At 45.8% G+C, this 27,795-nt stretch overlaps 1 protein-coding gene across 1 annotated transcript; it reads left to right on the top strand.

Annotated features, from left to right (window-relative positions):
• Window positions 1–278: 278 nt before the first annotated feature.
• Window positions 279–27,795, top strand: LOC129700685 (lysophosphatidic acid receptor 3-like). The gene is made up of 3 exons (XM_055641266.1): window positions 279–529; window positions 7,121–7,877; window positions 27,243–27,795. The coding sequence occupies exons 2-3, from the start codon at window positions 7,142–7,144 to the stop codon at window positions 27,617–27,619; spliced, it is 1,113 nt and encodes a 370-aa protein (XP_055497241.1). The 5' UTR covers window positions 279–529; window positions 7,121–7,141; the 3' UTR covers window positions 27,620–27,795.

Genomic DNA, 27,795 nt, shown 5'->3' with positions numbered 1-27,795 from the left:
ATTGCTCGATTGTAAATTGCATATATTGTCTTTCCGCTGACTGGATAGCAGAAATGGCCTCATGCTGAGAGAATGGCCTCCAGATGGCCTAATGCTGAGAGAATGGTCTCCAGGTGGCCTAATTCCACTACTATCACATCATGACCTTATGACCTAATTAAATGTGGGCACCTTCTTCCTCCCTCGCCCCACAGTCCCTGTGCTTCTGTCAATAAACTCAACTTTGACCCTTCATTCCTCTATCACCTGGAGGAGTTGAATCCGACTGTTGCTCAATGAAGCAGCTGCCCGGCGGATCCCTGCGACCTGTTGAACGAGTCGGCTTGATACCGCCTTGCCTCCCGCCCTGATGCAAGTGTGTGTGTGTGTGGGCGAAGCTACCTACAATGACCCAGCCCACACTTCCTCAAGCTCACCCAGCCCCGGCATGCAGACTACACACACACACGGGCTGTATTCAGAGGGCATCAAAGGGCGACCATAGCCTCGCACCGGCCGCGGGTGAAGAAGCGACCTCCTATCTCTCCAGGTGAGTTACCTCCGCGCTGCACCCCTCACCTTCCCAAGGCGATTTTAACTCGGACATCCGCCGTCCTTTTCTCCCAATCTCTGCCCGTGTCCCAGGAGTTAACTAACTGTGTGCCTCTGGGGAAATCTTCTAAAGGCAGCCGAGTCCCCCATACCTTAACTCCAACTTGCTATGAGCTGTCTATTTTATTTGTGACAGGGGATATACTCAGTTTCAGGTCGGTACCTTCTTCAGACTGATAAAGTGGGGGGTGAGAGAAAACTAGAGAAGAGTCACCCTCTTTCTTTCCCCCTTCCTACACACATCTTCCACCCCTCCCATCCCAAGTACCTATCTCCTATTTAATCTCCCCCCCCATCATTCCTGTTCCTCAGTACACTCATCTCCCATCCACCAGTCCTCCATTTTCCTTTAATCCCTCTCCTCCACTCCCCTGTCCCCTCCACACTCTCATCTCCCACCCCTTCCATCCTTGTCCCATATTTCCCTTTTATGTGCATGAGTAGTGTGCATGTTTGTGTGGCTGTGCGCAAGTGTATATGTGTTTGAATGTATATTATGTGTGTGTTTTTGTTTGTTTGTATGTCTTGTCTGTGTGCATTTATGTGTCTCAATGTATTGACGTCTACGTGTGTTTTGTGTGTCTGTATTTAAGTATGTGTGTGTGTGTGTCTGTATTTGAGTATGTGTGTGTTTTTGTGTGTGTGTCTGTATGTATTGATGTGTATGTGTCTGTATTTGAGTGTGTGTGTGTTTTTGTGTGTGTGTGTATTTGTATGTGTGTGTGTTTTTGTGTGTGTGTGTGTGTGTGTGTGTGTGTGTGTGTGTGTGTGTGTGTGTGTGTGTGTGTGTGTGTGTGTGTGTGTGTGTGTGTGTATGTGTATGTGTGTGTGTGTGTGTGTGTGTGTATGTGTGTGTTTTAGTGTGTGTGTGTGTGTGTGTGTTGTGTGTGTGTATGTGTGTTTCAATGGTTCAAAGCTGTTTTATTATCACACGTGCAGAGTGGAAACGCACGGTGTAATTCCTGTCTTACAAACAGTCCAGTGTAGTATCACTATACCATCCCCAGTAAGTGATTGTACAGAAATAGTCTACTGATCCCGCATGCAAGAGGCACCATGTTTAGGTGCGATGTATGTGGGGAAGGGGCAGAATTGTTGATGTTTCTGTCAAGACCCTGCATCAAGATGTTATGTGCTTGCTTAGTCTCCCAATCCAGGTCCTACAAGTGCCTTGGAGGTCTTTGCCCTGTGCTGTAGGCATAAGGTGAATGTTTTATGGCTTCTTGGACAATTTACTTTCCTCCAGAAGTTTCAGTTCAGTCTGAGTTTAGTTCATTGTCACATGTACTGAGGTACAGTGAAATGCTTTTGTCGCGTGCTGACCAGTTAACGGAAAGACAATACATGATTGCAATCGAGTCATTTACAGTGTATAGATGATACATGATATGGGAATAATGTTTAGTGCTAGGTAAAGCTAGTAAAGTCCGATCAAAGATAGTCTGAGGGTCACCGATGTGGTAGATAATTTAGATAGTAGAAGTAGATAGACAGTTTGCCTTTTGTCTCTGGATTCCAGCATCTGCATCTTCTTGTGTCGTCCTCGCTCTGTATCAATGTAACTATAGATCATAAGGTCATAAGTGATAGGAGCAGAATTAGGCCATTAGGCCCATCAAGTCTATTCCACTATTCAATCATGGCTGATCCATCGTTGCCTCCTAACCCTATTCTCCTGCCTTCTCCGCATAACCCTTGACACCAGTAGAGATGGAGGTTGCAATCATCAGAGTGCAGCTATGAGTTTCTCCTTACCCATCACTATATTCCACTTTATGAGTTGCTCCTCTGATCCTAACCATCAACTCGAGGCCAATCCAAGATCATCCACAGCCATGACTTCTAGTGGCCCCCCATCACCTTTCCCAGACAACAGCGAGCTCATGGCTAAACTAACAGGATGGCTGGCTTAATGTATGAGGAGTGTCTGAAGGCTCTGGGCCTCTACTCACTGGAGTTTAAAAGGATAAGGGGTGATCTCATCGAAACCTACCGAATAATAAAAAGCCTGGATAGAGTTGATGTGGAGAGAATGTTTCCACTTGTGGGAGAGTCTGGGAGCAGAGGGCACAGCCTCAGAATAAAAGGACGTACATTCAGAATGGAGCTGAGGAGGAATCTCTTTATCCAGAGGGTGTGGATCTGTGGATTTCATTGCCACAGATTACCGTGGAGTTTGACATTGTGCATTTTTAGAGCAGAGAGTGGTAGATTCTTGATTAATAAGAGTGTCACAAGTTACGGGGAGAAGGCAGGAGATTGGGGTTGAGAGGGATAGCCACGGTTGAATGGTGGAGTGGACTTGATGGGCTATATGACCCATTTCAGCTCCTAGGGTGTAATTTTGCAGGAACATCACACCAGGTATGATTATCCTCAATTACAAAGTCCCCGTCTGATCTAACACCTTCTTCCTCCCCTGCCCCAGAGCAATACAGTCCAAACACATCTTGCACGCACTTCCCACCTCTGCCTATCTGTGTCAGTCATTATATTACACTGTAATAATTTGATTAAAATTACAGGTGATTACTTCAATTACAATGGAGTTATATTTTAAGTGAGAAACTGCAGTTTCGATAGTGACATTTCAGGTGGGGAAATTATAAATTCCCACGAGCTCTAGACTGCACTTTTTGCAGGTTGTTTCCTTGTTATTAACTGTGATAATTGCACTCTGTTGCTGATGAAATGCCAGTAAATAAGTAGACATTGCGCAATGTTGGAGTTTTGACTGGAACAACTTTGTTCATACATTGTCGTTGTTCACGTGACTTTTAATGCAACAGTTGTTCAACCAGTTTCCAAATACTTTGAGTCTGAATCCAGATATTTTGGAGGTCTGGTTGTTTTGTGTACTTCATTGGTGTTGATAGAGGCAAAGAAGAGTCATAGGGTCAAGAGCTAAGTGTTTTATATTTGTGTTTAGTTTAGTTTAGAGATACAGCACAGAAACAGGCCCTTCAGCCCACTGGATCCCCCTACACTAACATTATCCTACACACACTAGGGACAATTTACTATTATACCAAGCCAATTAACCTAAAAACCTGTACGTCTTTGGAGCGTGGGAGGAAACCGAAGCACCCGGAGAGAACCCAGGCAGGTCACGGGGAGAAGGTACTAATTCCGTACAGACCGCACCCGTAGTCAGGTTCGAACCCGGGTCTCTGGCGCTGTATGGCAGAAACTTTATCGCTGTGCCCCAAAACGGATCAATGAAATTCCTACATGCAGCAGCACGAGATTTATAAACACAGTACTCAATTGAAAATATACTAAACAATGTTTGTTCATGCTTGATGCCTTAGTAAACTGATCTTATCTGCCTGTACTTGATCCATCTAAGGAAGTGGAGGCGTTGATGGGCTTTCTCTATCCTGTGATAAATCAATCATCACGAGCACAGAAAAAATGTTCTTTGGTGAAAGTCATCTGTACCGATCACATTGCCCTCTCATAGCTAGACACCCGCACATGTTTGCTCCAAATCCCTCTACACCATTCCTATCCATGTGCTTGCGCATTCAAGCCATTCAGCCAATGAAATCTACTCTGCCATTCAATCATGGCTGATCCATTGTTCCCTCTCAACCCCATTCTCCTGCCTTCACCCCATAATGTGACACCCTTACTAATCAAAAATCTACTAATCTGTGCTTTAAAAATAACAAATGTCCCCTGCCTCCACAGTCTTCTGTGACAATGAATTCCACAGATCCATCACCCTCTGACTAAATAAATTCCTCCTCATCTCCATTCTAAAGGTATGTCCTTTTATTCTGAAGCTGTTCCCTCTGGTTGTTAATAAAGAGGAATGTGAGGTGTTGTATTTTGGGAAGTCTAACATGGGCATGCCCACACCATGAATGGCAGGCCTCTGGGGAGTGTTGTAAAGCAGAGGGATTTAGGAGTGCAGGTGCATGGGTCCTTGAAGGTGGACTCACAGGTAGATAGGGTGGTCAAAAAGGCATTTGGCACATTGGCCATCATCAGTCAGAGTATTGAGTGGGGAAGTTGGGAGGTCATGTTACAGTTGTATGAGACTTTGGTGAGGCCACATTTAGAGTATTGTGTTCAGTTCTGGGCACCATGTTATAGGAAAGATGTCAAGCTGCAAAGGGTACAGAGAAGATTTGTGAGGATGATGCCAGGACTAGAGGGTCAGCTATAGGGGAGGTTGAGTAGGCTGGGACTCGGAGTGCAGGATAATGAGGGTGATCTTATTGGGGTGAATAAAATCACAAGGAATAGATCGGGTGGTGTGAGTTTGTTGGGTAATTAGGTTCTCTAAATTGCCCCTAGTATGTTGGAAGTGGATACGAACTAGTGTACGGATGTTCGTTGATCGGCATGGACTCAGTGGGCTGAAGGCAACAGTTTCCATGCTGTATCACTAAACTAAACTAAATATACCCATCTTTAACCAAACGTTTAGCATAGATTGGCCATTTTGGTGAGCAAGGATGAGTTGGGCCGAAGCTCCTGTTTCCGTGATGTCAAGTCAAGTCAAGTGAGTTTATTGTCATGTGTCCTTGTATAGGACAATGAAATTCCTGCTTTGCTTCAGCACAACAGAACATAGTAGGCATTGACTACAAAACAGATCAGTGTGTCCATATACCATTATATAAATATATACACACATGAATAAATAAACTGATAAAGTGCAAATAACAGGTAACGGGCTATTAATGTTCAGAGTTTTGTCTGAGCCAAGTTTAATAGCCTGATGGCTGTGGTGAAGTAGCCGTTCCTGAACCTGGTCATTGCCGTCTTCAGGCTCCTGTACCTTCTACCTGAAGATAGCAGGGAGATGAGTGTGTGGCCAGGATGGTGTGGGTCCTTGATGATACTGCCAGCCTTTTTGAGGCATGTATAACTCTATGCTCCACGACTCTATGTATCGAACCCCAAGGCTGATCTGCACTGAGCACCATGAATCAGATTGCATAATAACACTGTTAAACAATCATGCTCAATACCACTGGATTAGGAATTTCCTGATGATTTAGTTTAGTTTAATTTAGAGATACAGCATGGAAACAGGCCCTTCGGCCCACCGAGTCCGTGCCGACCAGCGATCCCCGCACACTAACACTATCTTACACCCACTAGCGACAATTTACATTTATACCAAGCCAATTATCCTACAAATCTGTATGCCTTTGGAGCGTGGGAGGAAACCGGAGCACCCGGAGATAACGCACGTAGGTCCCAGGGAAAAAGTACAAACTCCATGCAGTCAGCACCCGCATTCAGGATCGAACCTGGGTCTCTGGCGCTGTGAGGCACTAGCTCTATCGCTGTGCCACGGGTTTGGCTCTGGGATCAGGGAATTTCATGGGATACTCCCCACAGACGAAGGCAAGCAAAACATGCAATAAATAAGATCGCAGGCAAGAGAACACCCTATCCAAACAGCAGCCTCATCAAATAACCAGTCCATTGCTCACTCCAAGCACGTTGCTCCAAGTTCATGACGAGTCTGGATCCTGGCCATATGGAGGCACCAGAAACTGCAGATGTTAGAAGCATGACCAAGATACAAAGTGCTGGAGGAACTCAGCAGGTCAGGCAGCATCTGAGAACATCTGGAGAGAGGTCTCCACCTGAAATATTGCCTATCCGTTCCTTCCACAGATGCTGCCTGACCCATTGAGCTCTTCCAGCACTTTGTGCGGAGAGGCGACATTTTGGGTCAGGTCCCCTCTTCAGGCTGATATATCGGGTTATTGGGACTTAATCCTTCGAGTGCAGGAGACTGAGGGGTGAGGGGCCAAAGCTCCTGTTTCTGTGCTGTACAACTCTATGACTCCGTAGAAGTGTATACAATCATGAGAATAGATAGCGTGAATGCAAAGTCTTTTACCCAAATGTAAGGGAATCAAGATGCAGATAACATAGGTTTAAGTTGAGAGACGATAGATTTAATAGATCCCGAGAGGCAACTTTTCCACTCAGATGGTGGTGATTTAACGGAATGAGCTGCCACAGGAGGTAGTTGAAAAAAGTCCAATGACAATATTTAAGAGGTTTAGGTTTATTTTTGTCATGTGTGCCAAGATCAGATATTATGTGATAAACTATATAATCAATTCAAACCCAAATACAATACTGTAGATGGAGCATGGGGAAGATACAGAGTGCAGGATATACTTCTCAGCATTGTAGCGTATCAGTTCCAGAGACAAAGTCCAATGTCCACAATGGGGTAGAGGTGAATTGGACAGTACCTTAGCTTATTGAAGGACTGTTCAGAAGCCTGATAACAGAGGGGAAGAAGCTGTTCCTGGGTCACGTGGTGCACGCTTTCAAGCTTCTGTAACTTTTTCCAGATGGGAGTGGGGAGAAAAAGGAATGACCAGGGTGGGACAAGTTAATGGACATTTGGACAGGCAATTAAATGTAGAAACAATGAACTGCAGATTCTGGCATATGAAAAAAAGATGCAGAGTACTGGAGTAATTCAGCTGGTCAGGCATCATCTCTGGAGAGGTTACAATCTGATTGCAATTCTTGTTCACAGATAACCACCTCAGTAAGAAAGATGTCCACCTGCCACTATAACGAGACCATGCAGTTCTTTTACAGCCTGAGCCGGACTGCCGGCCAAGAGGACAGCTCGAAGACTGCCTATTACATTGCATTGGTGATTGGCGCCATCTGCATTCTGCTCATCTTCCTGAGCAATGCCTCCATCATCTTGGTGATTGTGCTCAACAGACAGTTCCACTTCCCCTTCTACTACCTGCTGGCCAACCTGGCAGCGTCTGACGTCTTTGCCAGCCTGGCTTACATCTTCCTCTTGCTCCACACGGGCAAGCCGGCCAGGATGATGTCGGTGCAGCTCTACTTCCTCCGCCAGGCGCTGCTGGACATCAGTCTGAGCGCATCCATCTACAACCTGCTGGTCATTGCCATCGAGCGCTACTGCTCCGTCATCAAGATGCAGCTGCACAGCACCCTGTCCAAGCGCCGGGTTTTCTGCCTCATCCTCGGCATCTGGACGGTGGCCGCCCTCATGACCGCCATCCCCAACATGGGCTGGAACTGCATCTGCAACATTAGCACCTGCTCAACACTGGCACCCATCTACAGCCGCAGCTTCCTGGCCTTCTGGTCCTCCCTGAACCTCCTCACGCTCTGCATCATTATGTCGATGTACTTGCGACTCTACCTCTATGTGAGGAATAAAACGTCCAAGATTTCATCCCACACCATCGGTTCCATCAAACGTAGGAAATTGCCAATGAAGTTGGTGAAAACCATTGTAACTGTGCTCGGTAAGTCATTTAGTCACTCAAACTGTATCATCTCGTAAGCAGAATCTAGTAGGCTTGTGTACAGCGTAGAATCCTGGAGCAGTAATGGAATGAGTTGCCAGAAGTAGTGGGTGAGGCAAGTGCAACAACATCATATATCGATAGATACATGGGTGGGACAGGCTTAGAGGGATATGAGTCAAATCGAGCAATTGGAACCAAGTCAAGAGTGTTTTATTGTCATATGTCCCAGATTGAACAATGACATTCTTACTTGCAACAGCACAACAGAATATGTAAAGGTAGACAAAAATGCTGGAGAAACTCAGCAGGTGAGGCAGCATCTATGGGGCGAAGGAATAGGTGACGTTTCGGGTCAAAACCCATCTTCAAAGTCTGAAGACGTAGAGTGAAGGAATAATTTTGGGTTGAGACAATAGATAATTTCACACTTATTTCACACAAATAATAGACACACTTTTTCACACAGAGAGTTGCGAGTCTGTGGAATTCTTTGCCTCAGAGGGCGGTGGAAGCCAGTTCTCTGGATACTTTCAAGGGAGAGCTAGATAGGGCTCTGAAAGATAGCAGTCAGGGAGAAGGCGGGAACGGGGTACTGATTGGGGATGATTAGACATGATCACATTGAATGGCGGTGCTGGCTCGAAGGGCCGAATGGCCTACTCCTGCACCTATTGTCTATTGTCAGAGACATCATTTCAATCCTGTCTGTTGGTGCTGTCTTCATGGAGTCTGCAGATAAACTCTGGTCACCGAACACCCTTCACGGGGATGGTAATGAAGGAGGCTTGTGCCTTGTTAGGAATGAAACAGTAATTTCAGTCCCCCACCACCGATAGAGTTCAGAATGAACAGGACACTTGAAAACTACCCAACTAAAGCTTTGCTCAACACCAGGTCAGAGTAAGAAATGCTGTCGGTGAAATAAAGAGTGGGCTTGGTTTGTAATAAATGATTGCAGATCCACTTCAGGGACCAGCACGCAGATTTGCTTGGCTTTGGCAGAGCCGCCAAGTAGTACAGATTTTCTGTATTTCGTACAGAAATACGATAAGAATACAGAAGTACGATTTTGCGTTGTTAATACGGATTTTTAAAAAATCCGACCATAATCGTAACAACAAGTCACCGCTGTAAAGGCCGAGGAACAACCGAGATCGGCCCGACTTCCTTTCATTAACATACCACTCGCCATTGGAAAAGTAATAACCCGGTGAAATTGACAAGATCTTGGTGCTCAAAAAATGCAAGGATATATAGTCATACTGTACCTCTAAAAAATTATAGGAGATTAAATATATTAGTATTTTAAATTTCAAGATCTGGATGATTATTTTTGTAAGCGTTAATCTACCACAGTGCTCGCGGTTAAGAGGCAGGGATCTCTCTATGTCTCGTTCCTTCTCGCTCTCTCTCCTTCTCTCCCCTCTCTCTCCCTCTGCGCTGTATTTCTGTCTTTCGCTCTTCCACTCCCTCTCCTTCTCTCCCCTCTTCTCTCTCCCTCTCCCTCTCTCCCCTCTCCCTCTCTCCTCTCTCCTCTCTCTCTCCCTCTCTCCCCTCGGCATTCCGGAATCATTTGGCGTTTTGCAAAGACAACTGCATCTGCAGTTCCTTCTTATAGAAGAAGAAACTGGCCCGAAACACCTAATAATAAATTTTATTTATGGGCGCCTTTTAAGAGTCTCAAGGACACCTTACAAAAATTTAGCAGGTAGAGGAAAAACCTGTAAGGGGAATTAAATAAATAGTAGAGACATGACTAGTACACAAAGAAAAGACAGAATTCAATACAAAACACAACAATAAGGCAATTAATGCACAGATGAAAAGGGAGGGGGACGTGGGGCTAAGGATAGGCAGAGGTGAAGAGATGGGTCTTGAGGCGGGACTGGAAGATGGTGAGGGACACGGAATTGCGGATCAGTTGGGGGAGGGAGTTCCAGAGCCTGGAAGCTGCCCTGGAGAAGGCTCTGTCCCCAAAACTGCGGAGGTTGGACTTGTGGATGGAGAGGAGACCGGCTAATCCATTCCCTCCACAGATGCCTCCTAGCCCGCTGAGTTCCTCCAGCACTCTGTGTGTTTTATTTAACTCTGAAATTGAAGATAGATACAAAAAGCTGGAGTATCTCAGCGGGACAGGCAGCGACTGGAGAAAAGGAAAGGGTAACGTTTCGGGTCAAGAGCCTTCTTCAGCCAATCACAAGTACTCTCACCGACGAAGTTTCAGCTCTGTCTGAAGAAGTGTCTCGACCAGAAACATCACCCATTCCTTCTCTCCATAGTCGCTGCCTGTTCCACTCCAGGTTTAAACAGAGCGCTGTCAGTTTAACAATAGACAATAGGTGCAGGACAAGGCCATTTGGCCCTTCGAGCCAGCACCGCCATTCAATATGATCATGGCTGATCATCCCCAATCAGTACCCCGTTCCTGCCTTCTCCCCATATCTCCTGACTCCACTATTTTTAAGAGCCCTATCGAGCTCTCTCTTGAAAGCATCCATAGAACCTGCCTCCACCGCCCTCTGAGGCAGAGAATTCCACAGATTCGCCACTCTCTGTGAGAAAAAGTGTTTCCTCGGCTCCGTTCTAAATGGCTTACCCCTTATTCTTAAACTGTGGCCCCTGGTTCTGGACCCCCAACATTGGTAACATGTTTCCTGCCTCTAGCGTGTCCAAACCCTTAACAATCTTATATGTTTCAATGAGATACCCTCTCATCCTTCTAAACTCCAGAGTGTACAAGCCCAGCTGCTCCATTCTCTCAGCATATGACAGTCCCGCCATCCCGGGAATTAACCTTGTAAACCTATGTTGCACTCCCTCAATAGAAAGAATGTCCTTCCTCAAATTAGGGGACCAAATTAACGTGTGGGAATTTAAACAAAGAGCTGTTGGCTGCAGCGCTATGGGTTCTAAATGCAGCGATAAGGGCTGGAGCGCTATGGGCTTTAAACATAGCACTATGGGCTTTACACATAGTGCTATGGCCACAGCGTTATGGGTCACAGCGGGAAAATTCTCATATAGCAATGAGTCCTTGGAATTCTCTTTCTCAGTGGAAGTTGAGCCTTTGATTATTTTTCAGGCAGTGGTAGAATTCTTGATAAGCCTAGTGTTGAAAGGTTACCAGGGAGATTGCAGTTACATTGGGATTGGCCTTGATTTTGTAGAACCATGTGTGGGCTCAAGGGGCAGAGAGGGAGGGGTGGAGAGAGGGGGGAGGGGGAGGGGTGGAGAGAGGGAGAGGATGGAGAGGGGAGGGAGAAGGAGAGAGGGAGGGAGAAACGAATAGGGGGAAAGGGGGAAGGAGGGAGGGAGAGAGAGCAGAGACTGAGACACAAGAGCAGGTTGAAAAACCGAAGACAATGAAAGGTGTTGGAGGCAACGAAAACTGCCTTGCATAACACTCTACAAGTGAGTAACAGAAGCAGGCAGACATGGTGTAGTTACATAAATCTGTTTTGCCCTGTTCTTCTTTGTGTTGTTAACGTGTGCCCGTAAAAATCCCCAACAACAAATAGCACGCAGGAAACATTTTGAAAATTTCAGGAAATTTGCATTATGAATAAATATTTTGAAAAAGGGCGAAGCAAAAAGTAGCACGTGCTCTGGAAAAGTTTATCATAAAATAATTGATCGGAAGGGTGTGATTTTCAGTCAGGACGTCTGTATCATTCAGTCAGTGAGCTGTAGATGTGGACGATATGACGGTAATTGCGAGCATATTAAGATGGCGCGAAAAATTACCCATGACGTACTAAGGCTTTGATCTTTGGTCGGGGCGTCACAGGCGCTCGCGCGCGTTACGTACCACGTGCCTGGTGGATGTGAAGCTGTTGCAAATCGAGGGATGAGGCGCGACAAGATTAGAAAGAATAGGGATTAAAAATGCAAAATGGCTTCTACATCATCATCTGGTGCTAAAAGCAGGAAGTAGCCGTTCAAACAGCAGTATACAAAGAGATGGCAATGAATGCAGTCAAGTAAGGTGTGTAGAAGACATTTCAATTGGTAGCAAAGTTATGTATTCTTGCACTCTTGTATTCTTGTACTCTTACATGGGTATGACCGTACGTTAAAAAAAAACATTTTTTTCAGCCAAATGGCACCGCATAAAAATACTGATTTCCTCAGCAAAATACTGATTTTCAGGCACTAGAATAATGAAATGCTCTGACAAAACTTGACAGCTCTGCTTTGGTGCCACCTTGCCTAAGCGCCATTATTTCCCAGAGACCTCTGTCATTTTGCACAATTTGAAAGGGAGAACAATGCCAGACCAATGAAGCTCCACTCAGACCCGACCATTTCTGAGGCCGAACGTCAGAGCATCCTTCAAGATGGTGAATCCAGGCAAAGTGTCCGGTACAGATGGTTTAGCCGGCAGCTGAAGACCCGTGTGGACCAACTGACCGGACTATTCAAGGCAACTGCAACCTCTCGGTGGCGCAGTGGTAGAGTTGCTGCCTCACAGTGCCAGAGACTCGAGTTTGATCCTGACTATGCATGTTGTCTCCCTGTGACCTGCGTGGGTTTTCTCCAGGTCCTCCGGTTTCCTCCCTCACTCCAAAGATATACAGATATACTAGTGTGTGCAGGATAGTGTTAGTGTGTTTGGATCACTGGTCAGCGCAGACTCGGTGGGCCGAAGGGCCTGTTTCCATTCTGTATCTCTAAACTAAAACTAAACTCTTGCTTCTGCAGTCTGAGGTTCTCACCTCTTTCAAAGGGCTTGTAGCATATGCAAGGTGAGCATTGTGATCGGCTTCAATGACTACTGTCTGGCAGCACTTACTGTACATCCACCATATGAAGTGCTTCGAGAGGTTGGTTATGGCCTGAATCAACACTTGCCTCAGAAATGACCTGATCCACTACAATAAGCGAGTTCGGTATTCCGACTGAGCATACTTAGGTCATAGGTCACTCGCGATAAACATTCTCGGCAGCTGTGCTGCTGCATTTGTGCAGGCCTGTGTTTCGACTGTGGTCGGGTCCGGATCTCTAGTGCTGCGGGCGCTGTTGCGTTGCTACTGGGCCGTTCCCGTCCCCTCCCAGGTGTCCCGTCCCTGTCCAGGGTGGCACTGGGCTGGCGTGGCAACCCCAGGCTTGCAGTCGGCGCGGGGGGGGTGGAGGCGCTGGCTCCAGCTTGGCTCTGCCTGTCCTGGCGTGGTGGCCGGCACCCCTGGACTGGCGGGGCGCTGGCCCGGAGCCGTGGCGACCCCGTGCTTGCAGCCGGCACGGGGAGCACTGGCTCTGGCTCGGCTCAGCTCGGCTCTTCTCCGGCTCCCAGGGGGCCTGTTCCCCGGCGGGTCGGGGACCATCAGCTGCGCCTCTCGCCTTGTCCGGTGGCTGTCGGTTGGCCCTCTCGGTGCCGGTGGGGACCGAGCTTCGGTCATCGGCGGGTATACACATGGGGTGACGTGGTGGCTCGGCGGGTCAGGGAACATTTCTGGAAAAGGGTCTCGACCAGAAACGTCACCCATTCCTTTTCTCCGGGGATGCTGCCTGTCCCGCTGAGTTGCTGCAGCGTTTTGTGTGTGTCCCTGTTGATGGCTGATGCTCAGCTTTCGCCAGCGCCGGGGGGGGTTGGATTGTACCCAACCTCTGAAAAACAACAATGTCAACACACTAGTAATTAGTGTGACACATGTTATGTTGCCAGAATGCTGAAGTATTAAATACAAGGATGTCTTGCTACAACTGAATCGAGGACCAGAGGACATAGGTTTAAGGTGAAGGGGAAAAGATTTAATAGGCATCTAAGGGGTATATTTTTTACACAAAGGGTGGTGGGTGTATGGAACAAGCTGCCAGAGGAGGTACTTGAAGCCAGGACTATCCCAACGTTTAAGAAACAGTTGGACAAGTACATGGGTGGAAAGATTTGGAGGGATTTGGACCAAACACAGGCAGGTGGGACTAGTACTATGTTATCGCACTTTCTCATACACTCTCAAGTTGGGCTGAAGGGTCTGTTTCTACACTATCACTCTATGACTCTATAACTGCACAGGGTGTTGATAAGAAAAGTTCCCAACACTGAAGCTGGACACGTCCTATCCCGGTTAAGGACAGCTAATTAAAACTACCATGACTAATTGTCATAATGTTGCACAGCAACAGAAACCCTTCAGCCCACCGTATCCATACCCCCTTCATACCAATCACAGCCCTTGATCCATAGTCTTCCCTGCCTTGGAAATCCAGGTTCCAGTCTAACTTAGCACCTGGAACAGTGTAGCACAGGAACAGTCCCTTTGGCCCACAAGGTCCGTGCCGAACATTATGCCAAGTTAAACTAATCTTCTCTGCCTGCACGGGATCCATGTGCCTTCATTCCTTACTTGTCTACCGGCTTCTCAAACAACTGTTGTATCCACCTTCATCACCACGCCTTTATGGTTCAGGTTTAGGTTTATTATTGTCGCCTGTATTGACATGTTGTGAAAAGTATGTTGTGATTGTATGTGACGTGTATGTCACATGTTGTGAAAAGCTTTGTTTTGCGTGCTGTACATTATTTACAATCAATTAAAACACAAGTACAATAAGTAGAGCAATGGGGAAGATTCAGAGTGCTGAATATAGTTCTCAGCATTGTAGCGCATCAGCTCCAGAGACAAAGTCCAATATCTGGCAGTGTGTTCCAGGCAGCCACAACCCTCTGTAAAAAAAAAATGCCCCACGTATATCCTTTAAATTTTGCCCCTCTTGCTTTCAAGCTATGCCCTCTAGTCTTTGATATTTCCACCCTGGGAGAAAGGTGGTGAGAGTCTACCTCCACCAGCCCCTCATGTCTCCATCCACTGGATGAAGAAAAATGTATTCCTCTAAACGTGCAAATTAGGACAGTGCAGTGCCACAGTGGTAGAATTGTTGCCTTATGGCGCCAGAGACCCGGTTTGATCCTGCCTACAGGTACTGTCTGCATGGAGTATGTATGTTTTCTTTGTGACCACGTGGGTTTTCTCCGGGTGCTCCAGTTTCCTCCCACACTCCTAAGCGTGCAGCTTTGTAGGTTAATCGGCTTTGGTAGAATTGTAAAATTGTCCCTAGTGTGTAGGATGTCGTTACTGTATGGGGTGATCGCAGCTCTGCGCGGACTCGATAAGCCGGACATAAAGACAAGGTGTAATAAAAATAAACTGCAAAGATAGGCACAAAATGCTGGAGTAACTCAGCGGGTCAGGCAGCATCTCTGCAGAAAACAGACAGGTAACATTTTGGGTTGCGACCTTTCTTCAGACAAGACAAATGGACAAGGTGATGTTTCTAGAGTGGGCGAGTTGGTGAGTGGGCAAATGCATGGCAGATGCAGTATAATGTGGATAAATGTGAGGTTATCCACTTTGGTGGCAAAAACAGGAAAGTAGATTATTATCTGAATGGTGGCCGGTTAGGAAAAGGGGAGAAGCAACGAGACCTGGGTGTCATGGTACACCAGTCATTGAAAGTAGGCATGCAGGTGCAGCAGGCAGTGAAGAAAGCGAATGGTATGTTAGCATTCATAACAAAAGGATTTGGGTATAGGAGCAGGGAGGTTCTACTGCAGTTGTACAGGGTCTTGGTGAGACCACACCTGGAGTAATGCATACAGTTTTGGTCTCGTAATCTGAGGAAGGACATTCTTGCCATAGAGGGAGTACAGAGAAGGTTCACCAGATTCCTGGGATGTCGACTTGGAGAAGGTTCACCAGACTGATTCCTGGGATGTCGACTTTCATATGAAGAAAGACTGGATAGACTCGGCTTGTACTCGCTAGAATTTAGAAGATTGAGGGGGGAATTTTATAGAAACATACAAAATTCTTAAGGGGTTGGACAGCTAGATGCAGGAAGATTGTTCCCGATGTTGGGGAAGTCCAGAACAAGGGGTCACAGTTTAAGGATAAGGGGGAAATCTTTTAGGACCGAGATGAGAAAAACCTTTTTCACACAGAGTGGTGAATCTCTGGAATTCTCTGCCACAGAATTTAGTTGAGGCCAGTTCATTGGCTATATTTAAGAGGGGGTTAGATGGGGCCCTTGTGGCTAAAGGGATCAGGGGGTATGGAGAGAAGGCAGGTACAGGATACTGAGTTGTACGATCAGCCATGATCATATTGAATGGCGGTGCAGGCTCGAAGGGCCGAATGGCCTACTTCTGCACCTATTTTCTATGTTTCTATGTTTCCCTGACCTTTCCCTGAGGCTCACTTTGATATCCTGCATTTTTCAGTGTTTTTAGGTATTTGCTGTTCTTCCTTCTCGTTGACCTCTTTGCCAAGCCTCCCGCCTGCCTCGGTGTCCTGGTGAGTCACCGCAGACTATTACAGCCTGCGGTATCTTCCAACCTTGTTCATTCCCCTCAGCATCAGAAGGTGCAGGTGTCACCATGCATCACTAGCCCTGGCCAGACACACCCTTAATAATTGCAGGCCTCAACAGGCCACAGTCCTCACACAACAAATTCCTCATTGTCCTCCTCACTGACTCTCCTTTCTTTACCGAAGACCCACTAAACTGGTTCTGCTCCTCTATTTCACAACCTCTCTCCACACGTGACCCAGTCAAAATTCCACACAGAGAGTTGGTTGAGCTCCCAGTCTAGATGTAAGGGGAAAGTATTCAATTAATGGCATGAGCCTTAACAATATTGATATACACAGGAATCTTGGGGGTCCATGTCCATAACTCTCTGAAACCTGCAACACAGGTAAATAAAGAAGACATATGTTATGCTAGCTTCCATAGGTTAGGGCATAAGGAGTTATAGTTATAGTTAGGGCATAAGGAGTATAAGTGTCAGAAAGTCATGATGGAGCTTTACAGGACTTTGGTTAGGCTGCATTTGGAGTATTGCATGCAGTTCTAGTCACCTCATTACAGGATGAATGTGGAGGCTTTGGAAAGGGTGCTGAGGAGGCTTACCAGGATGCCTGGAATAGGTATTAGCTACAGGAAGAGGTTGGACAGACTTGGATCGTTTTCTCTGGATCTTTTAAGGTTGCGGGGAGACCTGATTGCAGTATAGAAAATTAGAAGAGAGATGGGTAGGGTAGACAGAACCTTTTTCCCAGGATGGAAAATTCAAATACTAGACAGCATAGCTTTAAGATGAGAGAGGAAAGTTTAAAGGCAATATGCTGGGAATGTTTTTTACACATAGGGTGGTGAGTGACTGCTCACTACCAGGAAGGCACTGCTGGGGGTGGTGGTGGGGGCAGATACGATCGTGTTGTTTAAGATACGTTTAGATAGGCTCATGGATATGCCAGGAAAGGTGGGGTGTGTTTCTGACGTGGGAAGAAACTAAAACTCCTGGAAGAAACCCACATGGTTACGGGGAGAAAATACAAACTCCACACAGATAGCACCCAAGGTCAAAAACTGTGAATAACTTGTTTAAAATCTTTAATGTAATAACAAAAGAACTGCAGATGCTAGTTTATACCAAAAATAGATACAAAGCGCTGGAGTAACTCAGTGGGTCAGGCAGCACCTCTGGGGAAAATGGATAAGTGACGTTTCATAAAGGATAGGAGTAGAAATAGGCCATTCAGCCCATCAAGTCTACTCCGCCATTCAATCATGGCTGATTTATCTCTCCCTGCTAACCCCATTCCCCTGCCTTCTCCCCATAATTTCTGACACATGTACTAATCAAGAATATATCTATCTCTGCCTTATAAATATCAACTGGTGGCCTCTACAGCCTTCTGTGGCAAAGAATTTTACAGACTCACCACCCTCTGACTAAAGAAATTTCTCCTCATCTCCTTCCTAAAATAAAGTTTTTTTAATTCTGAGGCTATGACCTCAAGTCCTAGATTCTCCCACTAATGGAAACATCCTCTCCACATCCACTCTATCCAAGCCTTTCCCTATCTGTATGTTTCAATGAGGTCCCCCCCCCCTCATTCTTCTAAACTCCAGTGAGTTCAGGCCCAGTGTTGACAAATGCTCATCATATGTTAACCTACTCATTCCTGGGATCATTCTTGTAAACCTCCATTGGACCGTCTCCTGAGCTAGCACGTCCTTCCTCAGATATGCTGCACAAAGTTGCTCACAATATTCCAAATGCGGCCTTCCATGAGCCTTGTAGAGCCTCGGCATTACATCCCTGTTTTTGTATACAAGCCCTCTTGAAATAAATGCTCGCATTGAGTTTGCTTTCTTTACTACTAATTTGACTTGCAGATTAACTTTTTGGGAATCCTGCACCAGCACTCCAAAGTCCCTTTGCACTTCCGATTTCTGGATTCTCACCCCATTTAGAAAATAGTCTACGCCTTTATTCTTACTACCAAAATGCATGACTCCACACTTTGCTGCACTATATTCCATAAGCGACTTCTCTGCCCACTCTCCCAACTTGTCCAAGTCCTTCTACAAAGTCCTTGCTTTCTCTACACTACCTGCCCATCCACCTATTTTCATATCATTCGCAAACCTGGCCACAAAGCCTTCAATCCCCTCGACCAAATCATTAATATACAACTTGAAGGGTAGCGGCCCCAGCACTGACCCTTGCGGAACTCCACTAATCACTGGAAACGTTTCGGTTTAAGACTCTTCTTCAGACTCGCTTTGATGTATCTGGACATAAAGGTGCCCCACACTCACGTAAACCTTATTTAATGAAATCTATTGTGCGGTTGCGCCAGCTTTTACTGACACCAAGTTGTAGAGTCAAACAGCATAGATGCAGGCCCCTCAGCCCAACTCATCCATGCTGACAAAGATGCCCCATCGAAAGGTCTCACCTGCCAATATCCCTTTAAAACTTTCCAAAACCATGTAGCTGACCAAATGTCTTCTAAATGTTGTTATTGTACCTGCCTCAACTACCTTCTCTTTCAGCTAATTCCATATACCCACCACACCTCATGTCCCTATTAAATCTTTCCCCATACACCTCCAATGAAGCTTCCAAGACGGCGCAGTTTTGGTCTCCAAATTTGAGGAAGGACATTCTTGCTATTGAGGGAGTGCAGTGTAGGTTCACAAGGTTAATTCCCGGGATGGCGGAATTGTCATATGTTGATAGAATGGAGCGACTGGGCTTGTATACACTGGAATTTAGAAGGATGAGAGGGTATCTTATAAAAACATATAAGATTATTAAGGGATTGGACAGGCTAGAGGCAGGAAACATGTTCCCAATGTTGGGGGAGTCCAGAACCAGGGACAACAGTTTAGGAATAAGGGGTATATTTAGAACAGAGATGAGAAAAAACGTTTTCACCCAGAGTTGTGAATCTGTGGAATTCTCTGCCTCAGAAGGCAGTGGAGGCCAATTTTCTGGATGCTTTCAAGAGAGTTAGATCTTAAGATAGCGGAGTCAAGGGATATGGGGGAAGGCGGGAACGGGTACTGACTGTAGATGATCAGCTATGATCACAGTGAATGGCGGTGCTTGCTCGAAGGGCTGAATGGCCTACTCCTGCATCATTGTCTATTATAGAAACATAGAAACATAGAAATTGGGTGCAGGAGTAGGCCATTCGGCCCTTCGAGCCTGCACCGTCATTCAATATGATCATGGCTGATCATCCAACTCAGTATCCCGTACCTGCCTTCTCTCCATACCCCCTGATCCCCTTAGCCACAAGGGCCACATCTAACTCCCTCTTAAATATAGCCAATGAACTGGCCTCAACTACCCTCTGTGGCAGAGAGTTCCAGAGATTCACCACTCTCTGTGTGAAAAACGTTCTCCTCGGTTTTAAAGGATTTCCCCCTTATCCTTAAGCTGTGACCCCTTGTCCTGGACTTCCCCAACATCGGGAACAATCTTCCTGCATCTAGCCTGTCCAACCCCTTAAGAATGTTGTAAGTTTCTATAAGATCCCCTCTCAATCTCCTAAATTCCAGAGAGTACAAACCAAGTCTATCCAGTCTTTCTTCATAAGACAGTCCTGACATCCCAGGAATCAGTCTGGTGAACCTTCTCTGCACTCCCTCCATGGCAATAATGTCCTTCCTCAGATTTGGAGACCAAAACTGCACGCAATACTCCAGGTGTGGTCTCACCAAGACCCTGTACAACTGCAGTAGAACCTCCCTGCTCCTATACTCAAATCCTCTTGCTATGAAAGCCAACATACCATTCGCTTTCTTTACTGCCTGCTGCACCTGCATGCCTACCTTCAATGACTGGTGTACCATGACACCCAGGTCTCGCTGCATCTCCCCCTTTCCCAATCGGCCACCGTTTAGATAATAATCTGCTTTCCCGTTTTTGCCACCAAAATGGATAACCTCACATTTATCCACATTAAACTGCATCTGCCAAACATTTGCCCACTCACCCAGCCTATCCAAGTCACCTTGCAGTCTCCTAGCATCCTCCTCACACCTAACACTGCCCCCCAGCTTAGTGTCATCCGCAAACTTGGAGATATTGCCTTCAATTCCCTCATCCAGATCATTAATATATATTGTAAATAGCTGGGGTCCCAGTACTGAGCCTTGCGGTACCCCACTAGTCACTGCCTGCCATTGTGAAAAGGACCTGTTTACTCCTACTCTTTGCTTCCTGTTTGCCAGCCAGTTCTCTATCCACATCAATACTGAACCCCCAATGCCATGTGCTTTAAGCTTGTATACTAATCTCTTATGTGGGACCTTGTCGAAAGCCTTCTGGAAGTCCAGATACACCACATCCACTGGTTCTCCCCTATCCACGCTACTAGTTACATCCTCGAAAAATTCTATAAGATTCGTCAGACATGATTTACCTTTCGTACATCCATGCTGACTTTGGCCAATGATTTCACCACTTTCCAAATGTGCTGCTATCCCATCTTTAATAACTGACTCTAGCAGTTTCCCCACTACCGATGTTAGGCTAACTGGTCTGTAATTCCCCGTTTTCTCTCTCCCTCCCTTCTTAAAAAGTGGGGTTACGTTTGCTACCCGCCAATCCTCTGGAACTACTCCAGAATCTAAAGAGTTTTGAAAGATTATTACTAATGCATCCACTATTTCTGGAGCTACTTCCTTAAGTACTCTGGGATGCAGCCTATCTGGCCCTGGGCATTTATCGGCCTTTAATCCATTCAATTTACCTAACACCACTTCCCGGCTAACCTGGATTTCACTCAATTCCTCCACCTCCTTTGACCCGCGGGCCCCTGCTATTTCCGGCAGATCATTTATGTCTTCCTTAGTGAAGACGGAACCAAAGTAGTTATTCAATTGGTCCGCCATATCCTGGTTCCCCATGATCAACTCACCTGTTTCTGACTGCAAGGGACCTACATTTGTTTTAACTAATCTCTTTCTTTTCACATATCTATAAAAACTTTTGCAGTCAGTTTTTATGTTCCCTGCCAGTTTTCTTTCATAATCTATTTTTTCCTTTCCTAATTAAGCCCTTCGTCCTCCTCTGCTGGTCTCTGAATTTCTCCCAGTCCTCCGGTATGCTGCTTTTTCTGGCTAGTTTGTACGCATCATCCTTTGCTTTGATACTATCCCTGATTTCCCTTGTTATCCATGGATGCACTACCTTCCCTGATTTATTCTTTTGCCAAACTGGGATGAACAGTTTTTGTAGTTCATCCATGCAGTCTTTAAATGCCTTCCATTGCATATCCACCGTCAACCCTTTTAGAATTACTTGCCAGTCAATCTTGGCCAATTCACGTCTCATACGCTCAAAGTTACCTTTCTTTAAGTTCAAAACCATTGTTTCTGAATTAACAATGTCACTCTCCATCCTAATGAAGAACTCAACCATATTATGGTCACTCTTGCCCAAGGGGCCACGCACAACAAGACTACTAACTAACCCTTCCTCATTACTCAATACCCAGTCTAAAATAGCCAGCTCTCTCGTTGGTTCCTCTACATGTTGATTTAGATAACTATCCCACATACATTCCAAGAAATCCTCTTCCTCAGCACCCCTGCCAGTTTGATTCACCCAATTATCTATATCTATTGTCTATTGCTGATTGCAGAAGTGGATCTGCTATCATTCATTGAAATCTCTCCTCTCTTTTAAATCTTAATTTCAACAGCAGCAATTCTTACACTACTGAATGTTTTACCCTGTATCTGTACACTATGTATAGCTTGATTGTAATCATGTGTTGTCTTTCCTCTGACTGGATAGCATGCAACAAAAAAACTTTTCAATGTACCTCAGTACACGTGACTATAATAAACTAAACTAAACTAAACTAAGTGAAGCTGTGGACCAGTGCCATGGTGGTTTAGAGATACAGCGCGGAAACAGGCCTTTCGGCCTACTGAGTCCGCGCCAACCAGCGACCCCTACATATTAACACTATCCTACACACACTGGGGACAATCTTTACATTTACCAAGCCAATTAACCTACAAACCCGTACGTCTTTGAAGTGTGGGAGGAAACCGAAGTTCTCGTAGAAAGCCCATGCAGGTTACGGGGAGAATGTAAAAACTCAGTGCAGTCACAGCACCCATAGTCGGGATCGCACCCATAGTCAGGATTGAACCTGGGTCTCCAGCGCTGCAAGTGCTGTAAGGCAGCAATTCGGCCACTGCGCTACCGTGCCATCCTAATCTGCTCAACCACACTCTTCCACCGATGCTTTTGTATTCAACAACATATTTACAAGGATGTTGCCAGGACTCGAGGGCCTGAGCTACAGGGAGAAGTTGAGCAGTCTAGGACTCTATTCCTTATTTTTAAACTGTGGCCTCTGGTTCTGGACTCCCTCAACGTCGGGAACATGTTTCCTGCTTCTAGCGTGTCCAATCCTTTAATAATCTTATATGTTTCAATAAGATCCCCTCTCATCCTTCTAAATTCCAGAGTGTACAAGCCCAGTGGCTCCATTCTTTCAACGTATGGCAGTCCCGCCATCCCGGGAATTAACCTCGTGAACCTACGCTGCACTCCCTCAATAGCAAGAATAAGCGATAGCAAGTGACGTTAGAATGTTTTGTGCCTTCTTCCTTAAGGGCTTATTACAAGGTTATTAATTAGTTCTTTCTCGTTGCACAAAATTGAATCTAAAATAACCTGGTCTTCAACATATTGATCTTGAAAACAATCTTCTTATACTTGGAACATAGAAAATGGACCAGTACAGCACAGGAACAGGCCCGTCAACCCGCAGTGTCAGTGCGGAACATAATGCCAAGTAAAACTAATCTCCTCTTCGTGCCAATGATCCATATCCCTCCATATCCATGTGCCTATGTAAAGGCCTCTTAAACGTCACCATCATGTCTGCCTCCACCATCATGTCTGCCTCCACCAGCAGCACTTCCCTTGTCAGTGCACTCACCGATCTCTGTATAAAACACTTGCCCCACACATCTCCTTTAAACCTTTCCCCTCTCACTTTACAGAAATGCCTAGTCTTTGCCATTTCCACTCTGGTTAAAAGGTTCTGACTGTCTAATATATCTATGCCTCTCATAATTTTATAAACTTATATAAGGTCTCCCTTTAACCTCCAATGTTCCAGATAAAACAATCCAACCTCTCCTTATAGCAAATATACTCTAATTCCCGCAGCAGTCTGGTGAACTTCTGCACCCTTTCTAAAGCCTCCCATCTTCCTCTAATGGGGCGACCACAATCTCATACATTTCATAAACGTGTTCCGTCCCTTAAGATTGTCGATTTGTCTTGTCCTTCCTATACACAGATTAAAGTTTCTCGCACCATTTCTTTAGGAAAGAGATGAGGAGGAATGTCTTTAGTCAGAGGTTGGTGAATCTGTGGAATTCATTGCCACAGAAAGCTGTGGAGGTCAAGTCAATGGATATTTTTTAGGTAGAGATAGACAGATTCCTCATTAGTACGGGTGTCAGGAGGAGAACGGAGTTAGGAGGAAGAGATAGATCAGCGATGGTTGAATGGAAGACTTAATGGGCCAAATGGCCTAACTCTGCTCCTATCACTTATGAACATATGAATTTATGAAGAACAAGCAACTATAATTCCCGGATTAAATCAGTCCAAAAAAGACACTAAATTGTGGGATGAGTAGTTGTCCTGTCATGAAAATCTATGCCCTTTGAAGTAGAGAAGTATGAGGAATGATCTTACTGAAATCTACATCAGGTATAGGTTTATTATTGTCATGCATACTCAGGTACAATGGAAATCTTTTACGAGAACAGCAGAAATTGTGCCTAGTTGCATTGTAAGTGGTGCCATCTCTACCCACTTGATCTCTTCTGCCAGGGCTCTCAATGAACTGGCACCCCTGCAGCAATGATCTTGTATCAACCTCCACAGAGGCACCATATTAAGCATCCTATCGGGATGCATCGCATCTTGGTTTGGCAGCAGCTCTGCTCAAAACCGCAAGAAACTTCAGCAAGTTGGAGCTCAGTCCATCACACAGACCCCCCCAGACCCCCCCCCCCCCCCCCCCCCCCCCCTCCATCACACTGCCATGGGAAAGCAGCCAACATAATCAAGGACTGAAGAAGGATCCCGACCCGAAACATCATCTGTCCATTCCTTCCACAGATGTTGCATGACTTGCTGAATTATTCCAGCACTTTACGTTTCACTCAAAGTTTTAGCATCTGCAGCTCCATGTGTCACTATAATCAAGGATCACTGACTTCTCAGTTATTCCTTCTTCTTCCTTCTCCCATCTGGCAGAAGATACGAAAGCTTGAAAACACATGCACCAGATTCAGGAATAGATTCTTCCCCGCTGTTATCAGACTATTGAACAGACTTCTCACAAGCAAATTCCCAATCTACCAATCTACTTCAATGCAGCACTTGCAGTCTTTTTAACCTCTCTCCAGTTTTATTATTCACCTGATTAATTTAACTGTGTGTACGCCTCATTGTCACCTTCTCCATAGCTAACACCGAACCATTCTACATTTCCTTGATTGTCTGCTTTGATCTGTTATTTTCACAACTTACCCTTCCATATCACTGGTTTCCCTCTCCCCGACCCTCAATCTGAAGAAGAGTCTCGCCCCGAAACGTCACCCATTCTTTCTCTCCAGACATGCTGCCTGTATGTGGAGTTTCTCCAGCATTTTGTGTCTATCTTTTTCTGTAGCTGTTTATTTTCTCTTTTCCAGTACCTGTTGGCCTCACGTATCGCATGACTTACTTGGATAGCACACACACAAAGCTTTATCTCGGTACACGTGATGATAATAAGCTGGTACCAGTGTAGGGAGAATGTGCAGCCATGTGCCAGGTAACTTTGGCTCTGCTCCCGTATGCAGGAAAAGGTTGATTTGGCTTTGATGTCCCTCTTTCACAACACTCCAGGCATTCCTTCCTTCAATTCTCCCTAACATCTCTTCCCTTTGAAACCCACAGCAACAGTAACGATGGAAACATAGTCTGAAGGCTCCAGATTTGAAAAAAAAGTGATTTTTCTAATAATTTATCAGCCATGCCGTGAAAAATCATGAAACTGAATGCTCATTGATTGATAGTGTGGAAACAGGCCCTTCGGCCCAACTTGCCCACACCGGCCAACATGTCCCAGTTACACTAATCCCACTGCCTGTGCTTGGTCCATATCCCTCCAAACCTGTCCTATCCACGTACCTACCTAACTGTTTTTTAACCATTGGGATAATCCCTGCCACAACTACCTCCACTCGCCGCTTGATCCATACACCCACCACCATTTGTATGAAAAAGTTAATCTTCAGGTTCCTATTAAATCTTTTCCCCTTCACCTTAAACCTGTCTCTGGTCCTCGATTTGCCTACTCCGGGCAATAGACTCTTGTGCAGCTACCTGATATCATTCCTCTCATGATTTTGTACACCTCTATAAGATCACCCCCCATCCTTTTGCGCTCCAAGGAATAACATCCTAGCCTCCTCAACCTCTAAATCATTAGAAACGATTGAGGGAATGTTTGGGGACCAACAGTTATGTGATTCACTGCCTGGTTCTCTATCCAACGTTGCTGCCTGTCCCGCTGAGTTACTCCAGCAGTTTGTGTCTGTCTTCGGTGTAAACCAGCATCTGCAGTTCCTTCCTACACATTTGGTCTGCCCCCACTGCGAAATCTCCTCAAGGTATGCCTGCTTTGAAGAAGTTCTCCGCTCTCCGACGAGAGTTCTACCCTTTCATGTCTCTCTCTCCTCTGACTCTCAGTCTGAAGAAAAGTCACCCATTCGTCACCCGAAACACCACCCATTCTTTCTATCCAGAGAAGCTGCCAGACCCGTTGCGTTGCTGCAGCATTTTGTGTAATCCTGCATCTATAGTTCCTTCCTTCACAAAACATCTCGGCAGACGGACCAGTTTTAGTCAGCCCCCGCACATCCAGCAGGGAGGCTCCAGCTCACAGGTTGGGACTGGCCCAGTGACGATCCACACACACACTGCCAACTCCCCATGTTGTGTGCAGAACATGTTTGAGAGAATCTAGCATGTTGTTGTCAACAGGTAAAACTGCCCGGAGCAGGATCGGGCAAGCCCACAAGGAGAAATAACTGCCAAAACAATCCAAAATGGGTGGGGCACAGTAAATTCCTGGAAAATGCCACAATTCACAAAAAAACAAGATTATAACATCTGAAGGATCAAAGTGGGAGTTTTTTAAATAAATGAGAAATGCAGGAGAGGTAGAAGTGGGCTCAGAAAGGCAGCCAGCATCATCAAGGAACCACACCAACCTGGCCACCCTCTCACTTCATTCCCGCCATCGGGAAGCAGGTACAGGAGGCTGAAAACTTTCATAGAAACATAGAAAATAGGTGCAGGAGTAGGCCATTCGGCCCTTCGAGCCTGCATCGCCAATCAATATGATCATGGCTGATCATCCAACTCAGTATCTGTACCTGCCCTCTCTCCGTACCCCCTGATCCCTCTAGCTACAAGGTTCAGGATCAGGAGCAGTTTCTGCCCAGCAACAATCTGGCTCATGAACACTACTATACTGTGAACTGTCTTGGTTACGCGAGGGACTTTGTATATTTTTCACTAATATTGGTTTGTTTTTAAGTTGTTGAACCTTGGGTGGGGCAGTACTGAGGGAGGGCTGCACTGTGGGAGGGGATAGTTTAATTTAGTTTAGTTTTTGTCACGTGTACTGAGGTTCGATCCTGACTACGGGTGCTGTCTGTACGTAGTTTTTACGTTCTCCCCGTGACCTGCGTGGGTTTTCTCTGAGATCTTCGGTTTCCTTCCACACTCCAAAGACAGACAGGTTTGTAGGTGAATTGGCTTGGAGTAAATGTAAAATTGTCCCTAGTGTGTAGGATAGTGTTAATGTATGTGGACCGCTGGTCGACGCGGACTCGGTGGGCCCAAGGGCCTGTTTCCATGCTGTGTCCCAAAACTAAACTAAATCACTTATGACCTTAAGCTGTAATGGGGATGGGATTCCAAAAGGTTGCGCTAACACTTACACTGTCTCTGTGTTCCAGGTACGTTCATCATTTGTTGGACTCCGGGGCTGGTCCTCATTCTTCTGGACGGCTTCCACTGCACTAGCTGCAGCCTGGAGAGCTTGAAGAAATGGTTCCTGCTGCTGGCTTTGTTGAATTCCCTCATCAACCCCATCATTTACTCCTACAAGGACCAGGAGATCTGGAAGAGCATTAAAAGACTGTTGTGCCAAGGCTGTGTGCGGACTTCTAACGCAGACCACGATCATTTAAACACGAGCTCACACAGGCAAAGCACCGTGTCTGAAATTAATGGGCCGAGTTTCAAGGCCTACGGACATCAAGCCACCACTCGGCAGACTGGCAATGCATCCAGTCTACCTACCCCAGGAATTGCTAAACTGCCACTGAGCTAATTTGACGAAAGGACGTATGAAATTCTGTAAGCTTCTCACTGCCTTTTGGGTGATGCAATAATTGGGGCTCCATGGGTGTAAATTGGTCTGAGCTCCTAACTGAATCTCACTTTCTCTAAATCATCCACTGAGCAAGCAAAGATTTCCCCTTAAAAATAAAGACTTCTTGGTTTTAA

The sequence above is a fragment of the Leucoraja erinacea genome, chromosome 10 (assembly GCF_028641065.1).
Source record: "Leucoraja erinacea ecotype New England chromosome 10, Leri_hhj_1, whole genome shotgun sequence".
NCBI lineage: Eukaryota > Metazoa > Chordata > Chondrichthyes > Rajiformes > Rajidae > Leucoraja > Leucoraja erinaceus.
The sequence above is the reverse complement of the archived record's forward strand: the minus strand, read 5'-3'. Positions and strand labels throughout refer to the sequence as shown.

What these genes read in the sequence shown, in the direction of transcription:
- LOC129700685 (XM_055641266.1), top strand. Translation starts at nt 7,142, where the DNA reads ATGTCCACCTGCCACTATAACGAGACCATGCAGTTCTTTTACAGCCTG. An exon ending in AACCATTGTAACTGTGCTCG is followed by an intron (nt 7,878 to 27,242) that starts GTAAGTCATTTA and finishes TCTGTGTTCCAG; the next exon opens with GTACGTTCATCATTTGTTGG.